At 34.2% G+C, this 21,447-nt stretch overlaps 1 protein-coding gene across 4 annotated transcripts in view; it reads right to left on the reverse strand.

The window, feature by feature from the left end:
* The window catches only part of Cfap47 (cilia and flagella associated protein 47), a 220,494-nt gene that overhangs the window by 153,549 nt on the left and 45,498 nt on the right, over window positions 1–21,447 (reverse strand). For 3 of the 4 annotated variants that reach the window (XM_034485406.2, XM_076919144.1, XM_076919145.1), the window contains 7 exons: window positions 20,635–20,765; window positions 16,728–16,850; window positions 16,031–16,162; window positions 14,367–14,444; window positions 10,939–11,083; window positions 7,139–7,233; window positions 1,221–1,362 (listed from right to left, as the gene is read on the reverse strand). In XM_034485406.2, coding sequence (XP_034341297.1) covers window positions 1,221–1,362; window positions 7,139–7,233; window positions 10,939–11,083; window positions 14,367–14,444; window positions 16,031–16,162; window positions 16,728–16,850; window positions 20,635–20,765 — 846 coding nt within the window. Of the gene's footprint in view, window positions 1–1,220; window positions 1,363–7,138; window positions 7,234–10,938; window positions 11,084–14,366; window positions 14,445–16,030; window positions 16,163–16,727; window positions 16,851–20,634; window positions 20,766–21,447 lie in introns of those variants that run through there. The other variant, XR_013106093.1, reaches the window with a different exon arrangement.

Here is a 21,447-nt window from a genome sequence, read left to right on the forward strand (position 1 = left end):
CTAGGACCCCTCCACATATATAGCAGATCAGCAGCTTGGTCTTCATGCAGGTCCCCTAACAACTAGAACAGAAGCTCTCCCTGAGCCTGTTGTCTGACTGCCTGTTGATACTGCACCCCTAAATTGACTGCCTTGCCTGGACTTGGTGGGAAAGGATGCTTGTATTGTCCTAGTGACTTGAAGCTGGGAGGGTCTTAGTGGGGGATTGACATTCAAGCTGGGGCTTCTTTTGAGCAGGGGAAGGTGGAACAAGGGGATGACTTGCATGAGGGGGTAATGGGAGGAGATGAAGGGCAGATATGGATTTAAAGTGAAGAAAGAAAGACAGAAAAGAAAAAGAGAGAAAAAGAAGAGAAAGAAAGAAGAGAGAGAGGAAAGAGAGAGAGAGAAAGAGAGAGAGAGAGAGAGAGAGAGAGAGAGAGAGAGAGAGAGAGAGAGAGAAAGAGAAAGGAAAGAAAGAAAAGCTTAAGGTCAAAAACTTCCAATTCATAAAGGTTTCATGTTATCCAAAGAAATTATAGTTCGAAATTTTTAATGAGTAACAAATTTAATGTGTCATAGTAATTTAATGAGGCATCTCTTTCCATCTGCCATATACTGATAAAGAAATCTCATATCCATCAATATTTTCATTGACAATTAACTCAATATTAGGGCTTTTTTTTTTCAGGAAAAGTATATATGCATATATAGTAAACAGAAAAACTACAGCTTGTTGAGAGTATAGTTTGAAGGATATTTAACATTTTGCATTTAACTATTCTTAGAATATAGGCAGAGAAATGTTCAACAAGTAACTAAAATATTCAATATGCATAGTAATATTTATTTATAACAGTTATTCCTTTAGTAATTGCATCCCTTTTCAGGAAATGTATTTTAAAAACCAACACTATTCCATTTTACTTTCACATCATGATGTTTTAATAATTTATTTTTTGTTTAAAATTTTCATAATAATCCTATAATAGCAAATTGGTTTGTTTTGATTTTTGTAATTTTTTTGAAAGAGTCAAATATGGATTTATTTTTAATGGTAATCGATACCAATTCATGCTTTCATGATTTCAATCACACATAAAGAAATTGAGTAGTGATTTAATTTTTTTAATATTTCAAATTTTAAAAAAATGAAAATATATTTTTCTAACTTTTCAATGTTAAGTGTAAAATCTCTGATGAAGTATAACCCACCCAGGAGACTGTTTCCTATTACATACCAGTAGCTTGAACAAAGCATGGTGGAATAAGTGGTGAAACTCTTGGCATCAAAACCTTTTGCTGTGACAAATATTCACAGTAGAGATCTGAAGCCTTAAAGGAATTAATATGGACAGGAAAGCTAAACTTATATGTTGCCACCTGTCAAGAGAAAAAAGATAAAAAAATATTTATAATTTGAGGGCTTTGAATATGTTGTTTCACCAAAATTAACATCTTGTGTAAATAAAATTATCTTGAAGCATGAAAAATACATTTGTTTAATGAGACTAAAGGTATATTATTGCTCATGTCAAAAATAAGTCTCCAAAACTATGAGATAAATAGTTTTAAAAGTGTCTATTCATCACAAATCAATCAAATATCCAACTGCAGGACCCAATAGGAATGACTTTAGCTGAAATACCCAACAAAGGGGAGGGAGAACCTATAGAGACCATATCCAGAAGTTAGGCAAGACCCACTCTTCTCCAAAATTTTAACCCAGAATTGTTCCTGTCTAAAGGAAATATGGGGGAAAAGTGTGGAGCAGAGACTGAAGGAAAGGCCATCCAGAGACTGCCCCACTTGGGGATCCATCCCATATGCAGCCACCAAACCCAGTCACTATTGCAGATGCCAAGAAGTGCTTGCTGACAGGAGCCTGATATGGATATCCCCTGAAAGGCTATGCCAGAGCCTTACCTTTACCAGTGTGGATTCTTGCAGCCAACCATCAACTGAGCAGGGTGGAGGATGGAGGACCAAAGGAGGTGAAGAGATTTGCAACCCCATAGGATGAACAACAATATCAACCAACTAGACCCCCCTAGAGCTCCCAGGGATTAAACCACCAACCAAAGAGTACACATGGAGAAACCCAGGCCCTAGCTGCATATGTAGTAGAGGATGGCTGTATCTGTCATCAATGGGAGGAGAACCTCTTGCTTCTGTGAAAGCTCGATGCCCCAGTATAGGGGAATGCCAAGGCAGTGAGTCGGGAGTGAATGGATGGGTAGGTGAGCACCCTCATAGAAGTAGGGGTAGGGGGATGGGGTTTGCAGAGGGGAAACTGGGAAAGGAGATAACATTTGAAATGTAAATAAATAAAATATCCAATAAAAATTTTAATAAATAAATAAATAAATAAATAAGCTAAAACATAAGGAGAAATATAGAAAAGTCTGTGATCCTTGGGTATGCAAGGACTTTTTAAATACTGTACCAAATATATTGTTCCTAAAAGAGAGAATGACAAATTTGTATCACAAAAAATTAAAAGTATTTATTCTGCTACAGATGTTAGAGATATAAAATGAGCCAAAACATATTTCTCACCAAAATTCTAACTATATCAAAAATATACAAATAAGATTCTAATATTAATTATAAAATGATCCAGATAATAAAAATATAGGTAAAAGTGTGGGAAAGACATTTCAGAGAAATTATGTACATAGTGGAACATTAGCAAAAACAAAGATGTATTACATCAAACATTAGGGAAACGGATACGGAAATCACAGGATGCATCCCAGTGAGATGTTAAGATGTTTCAGGGAATATTACTGCTTGCTGCCAAACCTGTTGACTTTATATTAATCCTCAGGACCCACAAGAAGAGAGAAGAAGAGAGCAGAAGAAGAGAGCTGACTCCTGTAGGTTGTCCTATGAACTACACACACACACACACACACACACACACACACACACACACACACACACAAACCCCCTCACTATAAATAAAAAAATGTAAAGAAAAACGAAACAAATCAGGAGGTACCATTTCTCATCTATACAATTGCTTAAACAAAAGTAACAATACTAAATGCTACTAAAGTTATTCGCAGACTCACAATACACAGACACACAAACTACTGTCCACTGTTTCCTTAATAAGTTTCAAGAGGTGGGGGAAAAACACATATTTTAAACTCAGAGAAGTAAGAAAAGCCCCTAAGATCATGACAACAAAGATCATATCTAACTACATATCTAGTGCTATACTCTACTCAGCAACCTCATACAATGAGCATCCATTCAGAACTGCTGATTCACATTACCCTGGTTATGCAAAACATATGGGTTTTCATTTTTGTTTATTTAACTATATCTGACCATACCATTGCCAATTCCACCTCCTGCCATGAAATCTTATGTAAACAATCTGTTCTCATAAAAGAATTGAGGGGAAAAAAAAAGAAACGTGTTATTTTAATGGCCATTTCAAAATACTCATTCCTAGGATTCTCTTATTTTTGTAATAGTATCTGCAAATAGACACCAAATAGTAAACTAATTAAAAATACATTATGTTTTTTTAGTTGGAATAAATTATATTACAGTATATTGTGTGAATTTCCTTATAAAATTATAATCAACAAATAATTCTGAAATTAAAGCATTAGAAAAATTATAAATATGTAATTTTACTCTATAATTAAGTTCTAGCATCCTTATAGAGATTCAACATAAACTTAAAGAAATAAATGTACACATTTTTATTGTTGATATTACTAGTGAATTTTAGTAAAAATATATTGTTGAGGCCCGAGCTGCCCCACTTTGAGTGGACAAAAATGTTGCGGTCCAAGCTGTCCCTGTTCGGGCGCCAAAAGTGTTGAGGCCCTCTCCGCTCCACGCTTGGCGGCCATTGTTTCCAGGCCCAAGCTGCTGCTGAGTCTGCAGGTCAGAGTTCAGCAAGAGAGAGAGTGAGGACGGACTCAAAGAATGGAGACCAGACAGAGTGTGATTCAATCCCGTTTATTCTTCAGTCTCTCTTCCTAGTCCAAGTCCCAAGTCTTGAGTTCCTAGTTCCTAGTTCCTGGTTCCTAGTTGTACTCCTTGTTGTTGTCTTCCGAGTGTCTAATGTCTATTCCTACTCCTAGTGTCTGAATCTCTGTTACTCCAAATTGTTCTGAACTCTCCTGCCTTTTGGTCACACCTTTAAGTTATGCCCTTAGGTCTTGTCTCTAAATCTGATCTCTAAATCACACCTTTAAGTCACACACCTTTAATCTCACACACCCAAGAAAAGTCCTGGGTACCTAAAGCAAGATGTTATCAGAGTGTGCTCAGCTGTTGTAGGCTATTGTAATCACATCTCTTATCAGAGTATATGGCTCAAGATGGCTGAAAGGATGATAGCCACCTTCTGCTAAAAGCCGGCTCCCAACAATATATTGTGTGTATACTCAATAATTTATGCAATTAAAACTGGATTGTTAGTCCTGTTTCTAATTTTCGATGAGACTTAATGTCTGTATTAGAGTTTCCATTGTTTGATAAAATACTGTTACTAAAAGGAACTTGGGAAGAAAAGGGTTCATTTCAGCTAATAGTTCCACATCACAGTCCGTCACTGAAGGGGTTACAGGGAATGAACCTGGAGGTAGGAGCTGATGTAGAGGCCATGGAAGAGTAGTACTTACTAATGTTCTTTCCCTGGCTTATTGAGTTTGCTTTATCTTATACAATCCAGAGACTCTACACAGCAGTGGTAACACCCACAGATATCTTGGCCCTCTAACATCAATCATCAATCAAGAAAATGCACTATAGACTTGTCTACATGACATATTGGCAGAGGCATTTAGGTCCTCACTTCCAAAATAAAACTAACTTGTGTCAACTTGATAAAAAACTAGCTAGCACACTTAAGTAAAATAATTTTATGAATATATCCATTGTAGAAAAAAAAATAAGCCAAAATTTACCTAAAAATATACAAGTAGTTTAAACCAAATGGGGAAGATGGCTCAGTGGTAAAGTGTTGTTAGTACAAGCATATCCACCTAAGTCAGGATATCCAGCACTCACTTAAAGACCAGCTGTGGGATGCATAAGTAAAATCCCAGCAATAAGGGATCTCAGGTAGGAGGAATGCTATAGCTGAGTGGCCAGCCAGTCTAGCTAAATAAATGAACCCCAGGTTCATTGAGAAATCTCTTTTTTAAAAAAATGTTTTATACTTCTTTATTTTACATACATGAATATTTAGCCTTCATGTATGAAGTGCATCTCCTGTGTGTCTGGTGTACATGGAAGCAAGAAGAGTTCACTGGATGCTCTAGAACTTGAGTTAGAGATGTTTGTGAGCAAACACATCGGTGTTGATAACTGAAGTGAATCCTTCAGCAGGAGCAACAAGTACTCTAAACTGCTGAGCATATCATCGCTCTAGTCCCTCTGAGTGATTGCTTTTAAATAACATTAAGGATGCTTTTAAAAGTCACAGAGAAATATTATTTTGTAAGCTTGATTAAAACACACACACACAAGTGTATATGTGCATACAAATGAAAATATACATATCACCTACATGCAAAGAGAATAAGAGAGAATAAACACAAGGGGGAAATGGATGGAGAAAATTTAAATGGAATCGTGCCAGGTGGGGCTACAATGCAGCTCCTAAGAGCCAACAGAAACCTCAATACCAGGTAAGGAGATCAAGTTCTCGTTCAAAGAATGCCCAAGAGATTCCCCAAAATAAAAATTATTGCCATTGACCTTGGTTTCCCACCAGAACTTGAAGTTAAAGACTCTATTGCTGAAGACACCATAAGTTTCAGGCTTAGATTAGAATATGGAGAAATAGAGCTGCAATTGATCTGAAAATATCCACCCTGAGGACTAGCTCTCATAGTAATGAATGGTACTATGAATGCTGCTAAGGAAGAAAAGCAATCCAGAGGTAAAGCCTACTATCTACAGTAAGGACTAGACCAGTATGATGCCAATGATGGAATAGTGGCACTATGTTCACAGGGGTAACCGATAGCTGTCTAATTGGACTTGAGGTAGGTTTAATGGGAAGGAATTCCTGCCTGGTATTGTAAACAAAGCCAAGTACATATGGCTGGAAAGGTAACAGAACCTAGAAATGAACCTACAAGTTCCATTTTCCTAAACCAATATACCATCTAACTATACTTTAAATACTTATCCTTATACCTACAGATGAATGTAACTCTCAGCCCTCATCAAAGTTTTTCTCAACAGGAATAAGCAACTACAATAAGCCATACCAAGTCAAAATCCAGAGAATAAGTGACTATAGGGTACCCACCTTCCCATCTGTTATGTTTACAATGCCATCACAGGGAATATTGTGAATGAGGGAGTGAAAAGATTATAAGTTTCACAAAAACAGTATGGCTGCTCAATAGTGACCTCTATATATGACAGGCAAATTGTATCTATAATACCTAAACAATATGGTGTCCTAAACAAGACCCACATAATGACAACACAAGCTGACATATTAGTGTGAAGAGTGGGCAATTATTATAATTTCTACTTAGTAAATCATTTTCTGTAATCACAGGGTACCAAAAACTTAATTGAGCTACACTGTTTGTTTTTACTTTTGATCTATCTGTTGCTCCATATCACTTATATTTCAGCAAACTGGAAGAAAAGCATAGTACAGACTATGTCTTAGTAATATGCCTTCTGTATAAAGGGTTTTTCTGCTGCACTGATTGTTTCTTCCAGTTTTAAATTATCCCTGAACATCACAAAAACAATATAAATTAAGTATCATAGAAACAGCATCTTTTAATTGTTCACAACATATTTTAGGGGATTTCAGATGATTCCAACAGGCACATTCTAGTATAATTACAAAGCACAATGTAGCTTGAATTTAATTACTTTTCTTATTAGCTTAAACTTATCATCATTACTTGACAACATACCATACTTCAAATTTGACAATAAATATAGCAAAGACAACATAATCGGACTTCCCCATGAATTAGACATATGTACTAATTATAATACTGAATTAAAATTTAGAGCTCGGTATAGTTACTCATCAGAATCAGAAGTGCTCAAAACAGAACTTAGGTGATATTTGGTAAATTCTAGATATTTACTTAATCTGTAGTTTTACTACTCTTCCATAACCTGAGCAACAGAGAAGTGAACTTACTTCTACCGGAGAAAATGTTATGCCACATTCCACAGATGTGCCTTCTTCTACCTCTATTGCATACATATAAGGACCTTCCACATTTTTGCACTCCCCTATAAAAGAAGAAAATCCATATGTAAAACCTATCCATATGTTTATATATGTATATGTATATATATATATATACATATATATCAGTATTATTTTATATGAATCTTAAAATGTCATTATAATACTCATAGTAATCAAAATATAACTATTGAAATACATAGAGGTAAAGCTGCATAAAATTTTTAATTTTAATATGAAATTTTATATTCGAATATGCGACATAGAATAAGAAATTAAATCCAGAAAAATGTTCATTGTGAAATTCTTCCAAAGTTCAATAAAGATAGTGTTATTCTGAGCAAGGTAGAAAGGCATCAAGAGCAAGGTAAAGCAACTGACTCAGTCACAGGTCACAGAACAGCTAAGAAATGGCCTTATAATGAATGGGGAGCAGGAAAAAGCCAAGTTTTATTTGATTTCACAAAGAGAACACCAATTACTTCAACTATTCATGATTTATTTTTGTGGAGACACTTGAAACTTCCTTTTAGAAATGAGCACATGTATATATGTACATGTAATTCATTAGTATTAACTCTGGCCACCCTACAATAAAATATGTCTCAAAGAATATTTGTCATTAAGATATAATAAAAAGGCAAACAATTTCACACAAAAAACAATCCTATCAAACTAGAATTATTTCAAGAATAAATATATTAGGTAAAATTTAACTGATCATGGGGTTCCCAATGGAGGAGTTAGAGAGAAGACTGAAGGAGCTGAAGGGGTTTGTGGCCCCATGGGGAGAGCAACAATACCAACCAACCAGTGCTCTCAGGGTCTAAACCACTAGCCTGGGGGTACATAGGGAGGGACCCATGGCTCAAGCTGTATATGTAGGGGAGGATGGCCTTGTAGGGCATAGGTGGGAGAGGAAGTCCTTGGTCCTGTGAAGGCTAGATGCCCTAGATTGGAGGAACCTGAGGGCAGGAGGTAGGAGTGGGTGGGAGGGCACATCCTCATAGAAGCAGGAGGAGGGGTGATAGGATAGGGGGTTTCTGGGTAGGGGGAAAATGGGGAAAGGGGATAACATCTGAAATGTAAATAAAATATCCAATAAAAACTAAGCAAAAAAAATATATGTGTATGTGTGTGTGTGTGTGTGTATACACACACATATATATGGTAAAAATACAGTTGTCACACAAACTCAACTGCTAAAAGATCAAACGGAAGTTGCAGTGGAACTACTTTTCTTAGACTAAAAAATTTGTAAAAATCTAATTTGCTCATTACAGTTATCTTAGTTATCCCAGGAATAATAATTTTAATTGTCCCTATTGGGAAATCGAATTAGGTAACATCTACTCTACCCATCTTCTTACTCAAATTCACTTATCCTTGGTATGATAGGCAAAACACAAAACAAATTATCAGTATATACTAATACTAAACCTTTTGTGGGCTGTGAAAATATTCAAAATATACCAATAGGAAACATCAAAAAGTAGCTAAGATAAACATCTATAAACTAAAACAGTTGAGCTAAACCAATACTTAGAAGCAAGTATGACATGTATACACAATAATACAGCTCATGAAATAAATATTTCCTGGTGGTTTTTTATTTCCATGATTATATCTTTATACTAACTATGTACACAGTACTAGAAAAGACAATGATACTAAACAAAAAATATAAATCCACAGTATTGAACCTTATGGGATACATACTCTATTAATGTTACAAACAAAAAGAAACACATGTACACAGATCTTTGTACTACTTGGAAGAATCTGGTTATTGATATAATAAAGTGAAAAAGCAAATTTATTTTCATATAATTAACAGGAGCTCAAGTGAGACTATCAGTGATACACAGGACACAGAAAGATACAACCAGTTTTTAAAAGACAGTGAGATCTCAAGAACCATAGAAATGAAGAATGTGTCATTCTAGGAGAATGGAAATTCAGTGCTGATGATATACATAATTTGGTATGGCTCTAAAAACAATCTCTGGTACCTGCAATGACCAGTATCTAGAATGACATGATGAAGTCATGCATCAATGTATCTTAGTATTACTTCCCCCAAAAGTTACTCTATAAAAATTATTTGAAGAATCATGTTAGAAATCAATAAGATATCAAAGACAATTCTTTGATAAAATATTGATAGTAAGATATTTTTCAGAATAGTTTAAGAAAATGTTTTGTTGCTAGCTATTAAGATCAACTTACATGCTTTCTTCACTTTGTGCAGCCAGCTGCTGAAAAACACTGTTAGTGGTAAAAGGAAATGAAGAAAGCTTTTAAAGTAGAGAAATGTAAGGCTCTGGACTAAGGACAAAGGTTTGGATGCATGCATGCATTTGAAAAAATAATGGAGTATCCTGAAGAAAGGCTTGAATTAAGAGGTAACTCGACTATGGGAAGAAAACCTACATATAAAGCCTTTAATTGTGCTTCTTAACCTCTAAGTTAAAAGTCAAGAAAAGTGTTTAATACTACCACTTGAGAGGAAGAGACAGATGGATCCCTGTGAGTTTAAAGCAAGCTTGATCTATATGGCGAATTCCAAGCTAGGCAGGCTAAATTGTGAGACCCTATGTTCAAAGAAAAAAAGAGGAGAAGGGAGGGGAGGGGAGGGGAGGGGAGGGGAAGGGGAGGGAGGGGAGGAGAGGGGGAGAGAGAGAGGGGGGAGAGAGAGAGGGGGACAGAGAGAGGGGGAGAGAGCGAGGGGGAGAGAGAGAGGGGGACAGAGAGAGGGGGAGAGAGAGAGTGGGAGAGAGAGAGGGGGAGAGAGGGGGGGAGAGAAAGTCTACAAAGGTACTTTCATAACTTTGGTCTCAGGCTCCAACTGCTAATCACACTAATACCCTACTAGATCACCAATATACTCTTTCCTCTTGCTGTTTCAGAATTAGAGATACAGCAGCTTCCAACAACTTTTTGTTTCTTTTAATACTGCCCTAGACTCCATACATAATTCATTTTCTAAAATATATTTAGTGAAATCCTCTGAATGATTCATGGTTGTCACTGAGATTCTGACACATAATCCTACTGTTCACTTCTTAAGAACATAGAAAATGGCTTAGTTACCTTATAGACTTAGTCTAATGTTTAGGCTGTAAATGATATTTATCAAATATTTACTGATTAAGAAATACCTAAGTCACTTAGAAGAAAACGTTTCTGTAACAGACATTGTGTGTGTATATATATATATATATATATATATATATATATATATATATATACATTGTGAGACAGGATTTCTGAACCAACTCTTCAATTCTGCCATTATAGTATGAAAGCAACCATAAGCAATATGCAAATGAATCTATATTTTAATAAAACTTTGTTTATAAGATAAACTTCTAATAAAATTTGGCCCATGAGTTTTCTAACTCCTGAAATAGAAAGATATGAGTTCATAAAGTATACCAAAATAAACATGACTCCTGACACATGAGTAAACACAGAGAAAAGACTACAAAGAATTTTGAGAATATAAAATTAACAATTATATTTTACTTATAGTATAAACATTTTTATACCTTATTAATACTATGATGCTAATATACATGACTTATATCATATCATGAAAATATTCTAATATTATAATACATATATTTAAAGAAAATCATGAATAATTTTAGACAATAAATTACATTGTCATATGTTTTATATTACTATACCTTATACAACTTAAAACTACTTTGCTTTATAATACTATTACAGCATAAAATATATACCTGGATTTCCCTTAAAGTCCATTGCAAAAAGTGGAAATTCTTTTAGATTGAACTCTACTTTGGCACGTGTCACACCTTTGTTTTTTATTATAAATGGAATAATATCTGTAGTGCCAACATAGGTACCACTGAAATTAAATGTATTCTAAAAATAAAAAAATAATAATTAGAAAGCAGAATTATACTTCACAAATATGTATAGTCAAATTTATATTTTTATATTTGTCAGGGAGATTAACTGCCTAAAAATGTCTCTCTAAAATCTTATGTTCCTCTTCCTCCATATCCTATATATACAATACCAAAACACATTAATCCTGTTTCCCCTTCTTCAACCTCTTTCCTAGATTATAGCTTTATAAAAATAATAGATAGTTAACTGTTATTTTGTTTCTAGTCCTTAAATTTTTCAAATCATTCTCTTCAATAACTAAGTCACACACTTCCTCTTATATTTGACCTTCCCTCACTATCAGCAGAAGTTCAAATCTCATCAACAGTACTCATAAAGTTGCTCAAGTCTTTTAGTGCCTCATAGTCTAGACTCATTTAAGCTCCTTTCTCATCCTAAAACTTAATATTTCAGAAAGTTATGACATTGCACTTCAAACTAACAGCAGGTATTTTACCCTTGTGTCTCTTAATTATGGTGTCTGTACTGCCAGAAAGGCACTTCTATACAATGTAACTGCCTGATAAAGTGATGCATCCATTAAAAGTTCAGATAAATTACACCATGGTTAGGATAACTTATTCCTTATAATAATTTGTATTTAATGTCACAATATCTGTTCATATATTTGACTCTCCTAATGAAATACAGCATTGATTTTCATATACACTCATACATGCATGTGTTCTTGTGTGTTTCCATGTCTAAATGAACATTGGGTTCATATACACCAAGTATACGATTTCATCAGAAACCTGTATAAGTTACCTCATTATTGAATTATTATAAAATCAATTCCTTAGCAAAAGAAGTACACAGAACATTAAAGAGACACAGTGGCAAGAGTATGGTAAAATTGAGTAAAATACTTCATTAAGACCAACCTATTTTAATTTTAATTACATGCAAGTCTTAAGGTCAGTTCTAGGTTGAGAGACTAGCAATACAATAGATGCAAATAGTAAAGGAACAAGCAAGATAATAAACACAAATAGCCAAAGAACAAGCGAGGCAATAAACAAAATTCTGTGAACACTCCTGTAATCACTGTTTCTAAGGGCTTATCAGGATGACCAAGATATCTGAGCCAACTTCCCTGTCCTAGCCCAAAGTCCTTTTCATATCTGAAGCCTACTCCTCCTCTCTCTAGTCTAAAACTTAGATTCCTGTCTGAAGTTACTTCTTTGTTCTAGCCTAATGTCAGATTCCTGCCTGAAGCCTACTTCCTTGTCCTTGACCAATGTCATATACCTGCCAAGCAGCCCATTTCCTTGTCCTTGGCCCATCTCAAATTCTTGTCAAGCAGCCCCAAAAGCTCTCCACATCTCCCCCTTTTTTATTTCATTAACAAGACTGAGACTGCCATAGGTCATTCTGACAAGAAAGCCTTCCTGACCTGTAAAGGCGTTTTCTGTATTTTTTTTTTAAGAAGCCAATTTTGCAGAATTCTCACTACAGTCCTTTATTTCTTTGTGTCCTCCGACCCCTCTTACACTCTTCATTTTTAATAATCCCACAGTCTTAAATAGGCTATCTGGATGACTACAGGTCTGTAGATATCATGTTTCAATCACTAACCAACTAGAATCAAAAATTAAAGTTTGATGCTAGAACAACTGTTGTGCAACTAAAGTACAGGCTGGCATTGAGGTACTGAGATAGCCAGTTAAACTCTTTAATTATTATATTTTATAATTTAGCACCATAATTGTACCAGATTGTGAAACAATTGGAAGACTTAAAGGGGTTTGCAAACTCATAGGAAGAACAACAATATCAACCAACCAGACCCCCCAGGGTTTCCAGGGACTAAACCACCAAACAAGGAGTAGACATGGAGGGGCCCATGGCTCCAGCTGCATATGTAGCAGAGGATGGCCTTGTCATACATCAGTGGGAGGGGAGGCCCTTGGTGCTGTGCAGGTTCCATGCTCCAGTGTAGGGGAATGCCAGGACAGAGAGCTGGGAGTGGGTGGGTGGATGAGCAGCCTCATAGAAGCAGGAGGAGTAGGAAAAGGATAGGGGGTTTCCTGAGGGGAAACCAGGAAGGGGAATAACATTTGAAATGTAAATACATAAAATTGTCAATAAAAAAGAAATAAACAAAGTTGGAAGCAATCCCAAAATGATAATTGTTATGGTGGAGAATTTTCTAGAGTATAAGAAGGTGATAACATCTTATAAATGTAACAGTGGAGGAACATAACAGTCTGATGTATTAATCCAAGTTTTTTCAGGTCAATGGATCAGAACTTATCCTTTGAAATGTTGTAAAGAAAAAAAGAGAGAAGAAAAAAAAGAAAAAGATGATGAAGAAACATAAGTGTGGAGGGAGAAAGTGTCTGTGTGTCTGTGTCTCTGCATGTATTTGTATGCACACATGTATGTCAGTGTATATACTCATTACCAATTGTAGAACAAATGCTACTTTATCTATAGGCAATAATTTGTAAAACAAATGTGAGTATAGTTCAGAAAAGTAAAATCAAGACTACAATATCTATTTTCAACTCATTAGATGAGCATTTTGCATCTCATAACACAACTTGTAGAGCATTGAAATATGGAGCAATAAAATAAAAGCAACATATTTTTGAAATTATCTTTTGAAAATAAACATAAACAAACACTACATCTCAAGAAGACTTTGTACCCAGAATATATACATGTGACCTGCCATGATGACTGTGCTTGCAATAACAAAAGCAAGATATAACAACTAAAGGGAAGAACAATGGAAAGAGGATCCTAAATATATACATTATATACTACATATACATTATATACTACATATATATATATGTAGTATGTTTAAATATAAAGCATTCTGCAGCAGTGACAAAAAATATGGTATTGTTACATACAATTTAAATCAATATTCAATTAAAATAACTCATCAAAGATTACAAACACTTCATAAACATTATAAAACTCAAAACTATACCAATTATACCAATAGCTAAGGAAGATATATATACATACATATGTACACACATACATAAATATATACATATATATATATATACATAATGAAATCATTTTAACAATAGTGATAGCTCATTTATGACTAAGTTCTGTGTTTTATTCATAAAAATTCAATATTCTGCTTTATCATATACATTTATATCATATAGATTAACTAGTATATGTAAAATTACTGCATAAAAATTATTTGTAGACATTAATTGACTGACTAGGAATACAACATAACTATACCAGTCATAAATTAAGCAAACAAAAAAATTGGCATACTCACAGGTAAGATTTCAACATCAGGAATTTCAACAGATCCACCAATCCTAAGATCTATGACATTTGCATGGTGTATAGCAACCTGATTTAAGAGAAGTAGGGAATTTTGAATTTTGTAGAAATTACATTAAAATATAATCATAGATAAATAAAAAATCACAGGTTACTAAATGTTAGTTTGAAATTTAAATACAATTTCAATAAAATATATATGTGTGAGTATGTATGTATGCATATTTGAATTTATATTTAAAAATGTATTCTGGCAGTTATAACTACTTTTCTATTTGGCGATATTGATGCGGCTTGGAAAACTGACTGTTCAACCATTAGAAAGCAAATAGCATACATATTTAACTGCAAAAGATTATGTATTTGACCAGACTTGACTAAACTTCTATATAACACATTTTTCCTTATCTTTTTTTTTTTTTTTTTTTTTTTTTTTTTTTGGTTTTTCGAGACAGGGTTTCTCTATATAGCCCTGGCTGTCCTGGAACTCACTCTGTAGACCAGGCTGGCCTCGAACTCAGAAATCCGCCTGCTTCTGCCTCCCAAGTGCTGGGATTAAAGGCGTGCGCCACCATCGCCCGGCCATTTTTCCTTATCTAATTACAACAGATTATTCAAAAATAACTAAAGTATGGCTGAATGATATATACTTTGTTCCACAGAACCTTATGAATGTACAAAATAACTATAAAAACAGGTCAAATTGTTTTATGCATTTAATATAGTACTTAATATAATATTTTATTTTTAAATACCTGATATACTATGGCATAACTCTCTCAAGAACCCTAACAAAATGAAGATAACTAGAGCTTAGAAAGGCCAATTTTTTGTCTTTTGGGGTTCCATAAATTTAAATTTCAAAACAATTAAGCCCAAACTATAGCCTGACCACATATTGAACGTTCGCCAAGAAAATTAATATAGTAAACAAGAATCAACAACAATAACAAATATCCTAGATCCAGGCATGGTAAAACTCCATTTGAGTAGCTGTTGAAAGGAGTTTAAGAGACTCTCAAAGCAACATAAGATACTACCATTGCCTTTGATTGCTTCCCAAAACTTGAAGGTAAATCTCTCGTACTGAAGATACCATACATTTTGGTTATAAGAATAGAGGAGCCGGGCAGTGGTGGCGCACGCCTTTAATCCCAGCACTTGGGAGGCAGAGGCAGGTGGATTTCTGAGTTTGAGGCCAGCCTGGTCTACAGAGTGAGTTCCAAGACAGCCAGGGCTATACAGAGAAACCCTGTCTTGGAAAGAAAAAGAATAGAGGAATCCAGATTGAACTGACCAGGATGCCTTCTCCCTGAGCATTAGCTTTCATAATATTAGAAGGTGCTGTTTTGAGATCTCTAAAACATATTTAGAGTTAATTCAACTTCTCTACAAATTACAGCTTATTTATTTTACTGTTATAACTACAAAACTCCATTAATTGTTGAAGAAATACATTTTAATACCAAATGTATACAAATATTTTGATAATGAGCTTATTATTAAAGATTTATACAATGTTAATACATACACATGGACACACATATATAAATACATATACAAACATACATATACATGACACACATATATAAATACATATACAAGCATACATATACATAGAGAGAAAAAAATTACCAAATATGTGAACAGACATACCTTTGCTCTTGTATCAAACTTTTCTGCTACAGTAGGTGTACAGGAGATATTAAGAACAGTTATTCCCCCAAATGGGATTATTCCTTCTGATGGAACAATATTAATGGTAGACAAAAGGCTTTGATCACAAACCTGTAATCAAAAATTGTTAAGATGCTACAATGCCTTAAAAAAGGATAATATCAAAGGTTATACATGGAAGCATCTATGGTACTTCCTACACAGAGGCTCAATGGGCATAAGATATGAGGTGATTTTTTTAATGGAACTTGACTATATTAAATAGACAAATCATACAAATTACAATAACTAATTACTTCAATCTAGTCCATGTTGCTACTGTAACAGTCCTGAATATACAGAGAAAAAAATAATAAAGTAGAAAAGTACGTAATGAAGTATGTAGTGTATCATTACTTAGTATTCATATTTAAAAAACTTTTTGCTTTTTTCTATTAATGAAACCGAATGACATGAAGGAAAAATAGGGGGAATAAGGAACATTATAATTTTTGGAAGTCGAAGAACAAATTTGATAAAATGTACTTGGGAAATCTATTTATAATAACTTGAACACTGCTTTGTGTCTATCTATAAAAAGTAAAGTATTAACACTCACAATATTTGGAACTAACATATTGATTCAAATCATAATATGACCTGATCAAAGTAAGAAGTGAGAAAAATTCTGCATTACCTTGAAATAAGCATGGTTTTGTCCTATATTGTGAAGAATGGCTTTTCTCCAAGTAGTTAAACCTTGAGAACAATTACTGAATAGTATTCTTGGCTCTAAAAATGTGACTTTAGTGTGACCAACCTAGTATGAAAGGAAGGGACAAATTATCAAAAATAATAGCAAATCAAATAATTTAGTGTCATGCAGAATTTTAAAATAAAACATGCTAGATTTTTTGGATCTTTCTTTAAGACAGAAAATTATTCACATCCCTCGAAGTGATGATGGATAATAATTTACTAGTGGAATGCTCCCTAGCATATGTAAAGCTCTGGGTGTTATCCCCAGTCACAACACACACATACCCGACATACTAATTACTGAAAGGCTATCATTTACTCAGCTACATATTTTGGTATTTAAAAGAATTCAAATGTCATCAAATAAAAAGAAAAAGTTGTTAAAAATGAAATCGCCCAGACATACTTCTACTAGAAGCCATCTTTGTTGAGCTTAAGATGTAGTCAGACAAAATATTATCACTGAATGAAAATGGGGGCATACTTCACTTTGACTGATAAAATGATACAAGCCCAGTGATTTGTCACTGCTGTCCAAGAAAATCACTTCATAGAGCTAGTAAATACTGGAATACTATTTTCAAATGTGGCCAAAATACATGTCTACAGTATTAAAGTGAAGTAATCAGGCCTTATGTATAACTGTAACATATTTCGTCCAAGTAATATTGAGTTAAATGCATTTTACACTAGACTTAATGATATCTTTATATTGTTATTATATATTAGGCTTTAATACAATCTTATAAGTATTTTAAAAACATTTTTGTAATTGGAGTAATAAGTTTTGAAACTAAGCTAAAACAGAAGAAAAAAGTTAATCAGTTTTTTCGTAAATACATGATAAACTGTAATTAACATTTTATTTAAACAGTTTTTCTATTCTTTCTTCAAAGTTCACTTTAAAGCTTTCAGAGCTTTACCTAAAATGATCCATTTTATAGTTTAGTTATCTCAGTTATTTCCTCAACTCATTATCTCACAGTTTTATAATTTCATAGTTTATTTCATTATTATTTAATAATGGAGTAGGGAACAGAGAAAGCAAATTTTACTAGAGAGGATGACATTAAAGGCTGTGAAGGAAATTTGGATCTGAAAATTAATTACAACTAAGCCATTTCTGGCATTTGTGAACTTGTAATTACTTACACCCTAATAGTTACTTAAACACCCTAATCTTTCAATTTTTCATCTGTTATTACTACAGTTATATTACATGTATTATATATGAATATATACATTAAATGCCTCAACATTTCATAGGGATGAGATAATAAGTTAACACCACTTAGGACGACAGCACTTGAAACATAGTAATTACTCAATAAATAATATCTATTATTATTATTACTATTATTACTACTATTATTATTACTATTATTATTATACTAAACCTATACATTAAATTACTTGTTTTTTTCCATTTTTTATTGGATATTTTATTTACACTTCAGATGCCATCCCCTTTCCCCATTCCCCCCATTAGAAGACCCCTATCCCATGCCCCATTTTCCTTTTTGCACTTATACATTTTTTTAAATGTTAAAGTGTGGGACAGAATCTGAAGGAGAGGTTATATGGAGACCATTCCATCTGGGTATTCATTCCATGTGCAGTCACCAAAAATAGACGCTGATATGGATGTCAGGAAGGGAAAGCTGACAGCAGCCTGATAAGGCTGTCTCCTTGGAGGTCCCTCAGAGTCTAACTAACCCAGAGGTAGATACTCACAGCTAACCATTAATCTGATCAAAGGTTCCCAATGGAGAAGTCAGAGAGTAAACTGAAGGAGCCTTAAGGGCTGGTGGCCCTGTGAGGAGAGCAACAATACCAACCAGCCAGAGCTCCCCAGGGTCTAAACCACCAGCCTAGGAGCACATATGGAGAGACACATGACTCCAGCTGTATATGTAGGGGAGGATGGCCTTCTTGGGCATAGGTGGGAGACAAGGTCTTTGGTACCTTGAAGGATGAACACTGCGGGGGGGGGAATCTGAGGGTGGGGAGGGGGATTGGGGGGTAGGTGGGTAAACACCCTCATAGAAGCAGGAAGAGGGGGAATGGTATAAGGGGTTCCTGGGTGGTGGGGGGAATGTGATAAGGGGATAAAATTTGAAATGTAAATATTATATCCAATAAAAGAGGGGAAAAAAGAAAAAAGAAAAAAATTACTCGTTTTTAATGCTAGTTAAAAATATATGTAGGTTGAGTATGTGAAGAAAAGTACATTATTAAACTTGTTAGACACAATTACATCAGTATCAGATAAATACTATTCATATACACACTGAGAGTTAAAATAATGAAAAAGAAGCACATTAGCTAAACACTTATAATATATACCCATATCATCCATGCAAGTTTGGGAAAGAGTAATATGTGATTTATATACAAAGCTAGTAGGAGTCAGCTTATTTCAAGCTTGTAACTGAGGAAAGACCCTAATGTGTTCTGATAGTGACTTCCAATCCCTAAAATTGGAAAGTTGATTATGTATAAACTAAAAGCACCTTTATAAATGAAACAATAGATCACAATGTCTAGAAAATATAGGTGGCATTCAATGAAAGTACACTAGTTCTAATGGCATTGGCTGGGATACACAAGCAAAATGCACTCTTGATGACCAAAATTAATATTGTTAGGGCATCCTGGCTTAAGAACTATCATGGAGAGTGTCCAGGTGTTCAGAGGTCTCTATAAATTGGCTAAGTTTTAGAAGCTATGATTTGTGCTTCCCACAATTATAGCCAACTCAGTCATTCTGGATTTCTGATGGGGTTGAAAACATATAGCTATTGACCTTAAGAGAAAAGATTTGAGTGGATGGTCGTCAGCTGACATTCATCCTAAAGCCAGGATCAGAACTAAATGTTTCAGTTAGAATAGATGACAGAGGAGCTGGTTAATCAACAAAAGGATGGACTGGGTATTAGGACTATCCGTACCTCACTGGTACAAATTGGCATAATTATGCTCTAATTGTATTTTGAGAGAAAAGTTTCATTTTAACAGGAAGGGTGATGTGTAGGAGGAGATAAGGTAGGAGGAGTACTGAGAGGAAGAAAAGGAGTAAGAAGAGAAGAAGAAGGAGAGGAGAAGCTAGGTGATGAAAGAGAGAAAGAGGGGGGAGACAGGGAGGCAGATATTCATGTATCTCCACCAGTCAAAGATAGTTGTTATATCTAGGTTGGTCAGTGGGTTACACCTCTGATTGAACAATTCCAAACTTATAAAGCCTATGATTAACATTATTTTTAAAAATGTATAAATGCAAAAAGGAAAAGGGGCCATGGGATAGGGGTTTCCTAAGGGGGGTGGGGGGAATGGGGATAGGGGATGCCATCTGAAGTGTAAATAAAATATCTAAAAAAAAAAGAACTACCATGGAAATAAATAAAGTTAGTTATAGGTCACATCTTTCGTTTTTATTGTAAGAAACATTTTATAGTATTAAAAAGTCTGGTTTCCTCTTATATAAATCACATGGTCTTTCTCATACTAAGTTATTAAGTAGATTTTAAATTAACTGTAAAATATAGTAGGAATATAATTTCTCTACTATATTTTATGTTGTTCGTTAACAAAAGAAGTTACTCTCAAGTGTCTCCCATAATGGTATTGCACATTTATCGAGTCTCTGTCAATCTAGTATTGTTTACATAATGTTCTTTGATATGGGGGTTAGTTTTTTTATTCTTAGTAGGCAAGCAGCTCTATGAAGTAACTAAAATAATTATTACATAAATTCAATTGTGACATGTATATATAAGCTAAGACAACTGTATATTCAGACAATCCAGATACTCTAGATGAAAATCACATTGAAGAGAAATAATTACATGTGCAATACACTTCAGTGTCAGTGTATTTCCTCCAGAGACTTGTAGCAAAAATTCTCCCTTCTCTGGAGAACTAAAACCTGGCTCCCAGGTTACTTCACATTCCAGTGAGCAATATGGATCAACAACACCTACAGAGAACAAGATAAAATAAGACACAACATTTTTTTCATTATTGAATTTTTTGGAATATTCAGGATATGGGTTGGTGTAAAAAATAATGGCATTATAAAACAAATTAAAACCATATTTAAATAAAGAGAAATTAGAAGTGAGGCATTATTAAATAAGCACAGTCCTAAAGGATTTCATAAAACCAAAATATAAAATCAGGGTTTTCTAGTAGATAAAAAAAATGTATACCAAAACATACCAAAATTTGAGAAACAGTGGAAAATATATCACGGCAATAAACATTAGGACTAGAGAACCACACACGATAGAAACTCATTTGTGAATCCTGACAAAATTAGCTCCTCTAGCTACGAATATTCTGCTTCCAGATGGAAGAATTAATATTATGACTTTTAATCTAGAGATTAACTTCTGATGGAGCTAAAAGTAATAAACGTATCTCTGTATTTCAGATGTACTGAGAGACCATGTGATATCAGAAAAACTAGATGTAAAATTGGGAATGCCTTTAAAGTCACAATTTTAAGTGGAAATGATACATAAAAGCATAAGACATGAGGAAACTCTGATGTACCCCAATATACTTGAAAATAGAGGAAACTTTATTGCATGCATTTGAGTTTTGACATGAAGGATGAATGAGCAGGAATACTGCAAGATGGCAAAATGTGGGAGCAA

Source organism: Arvicanthis niloticus, chromosome X (genome assembly GCF_011762505.2).
Source record: "Arvicanthis niloticus isolate mArvNil1 chromosome X, mArvNil1.pat.X, whole genome shotgun sequence".
In the NCBI taxonomy this organism is placed as follows: Eukaryota; Metazoa; Chordata; class Mammalia; order Rodentia; family Muridae; genus Arvicanthis; species Arvicanthis niloticus.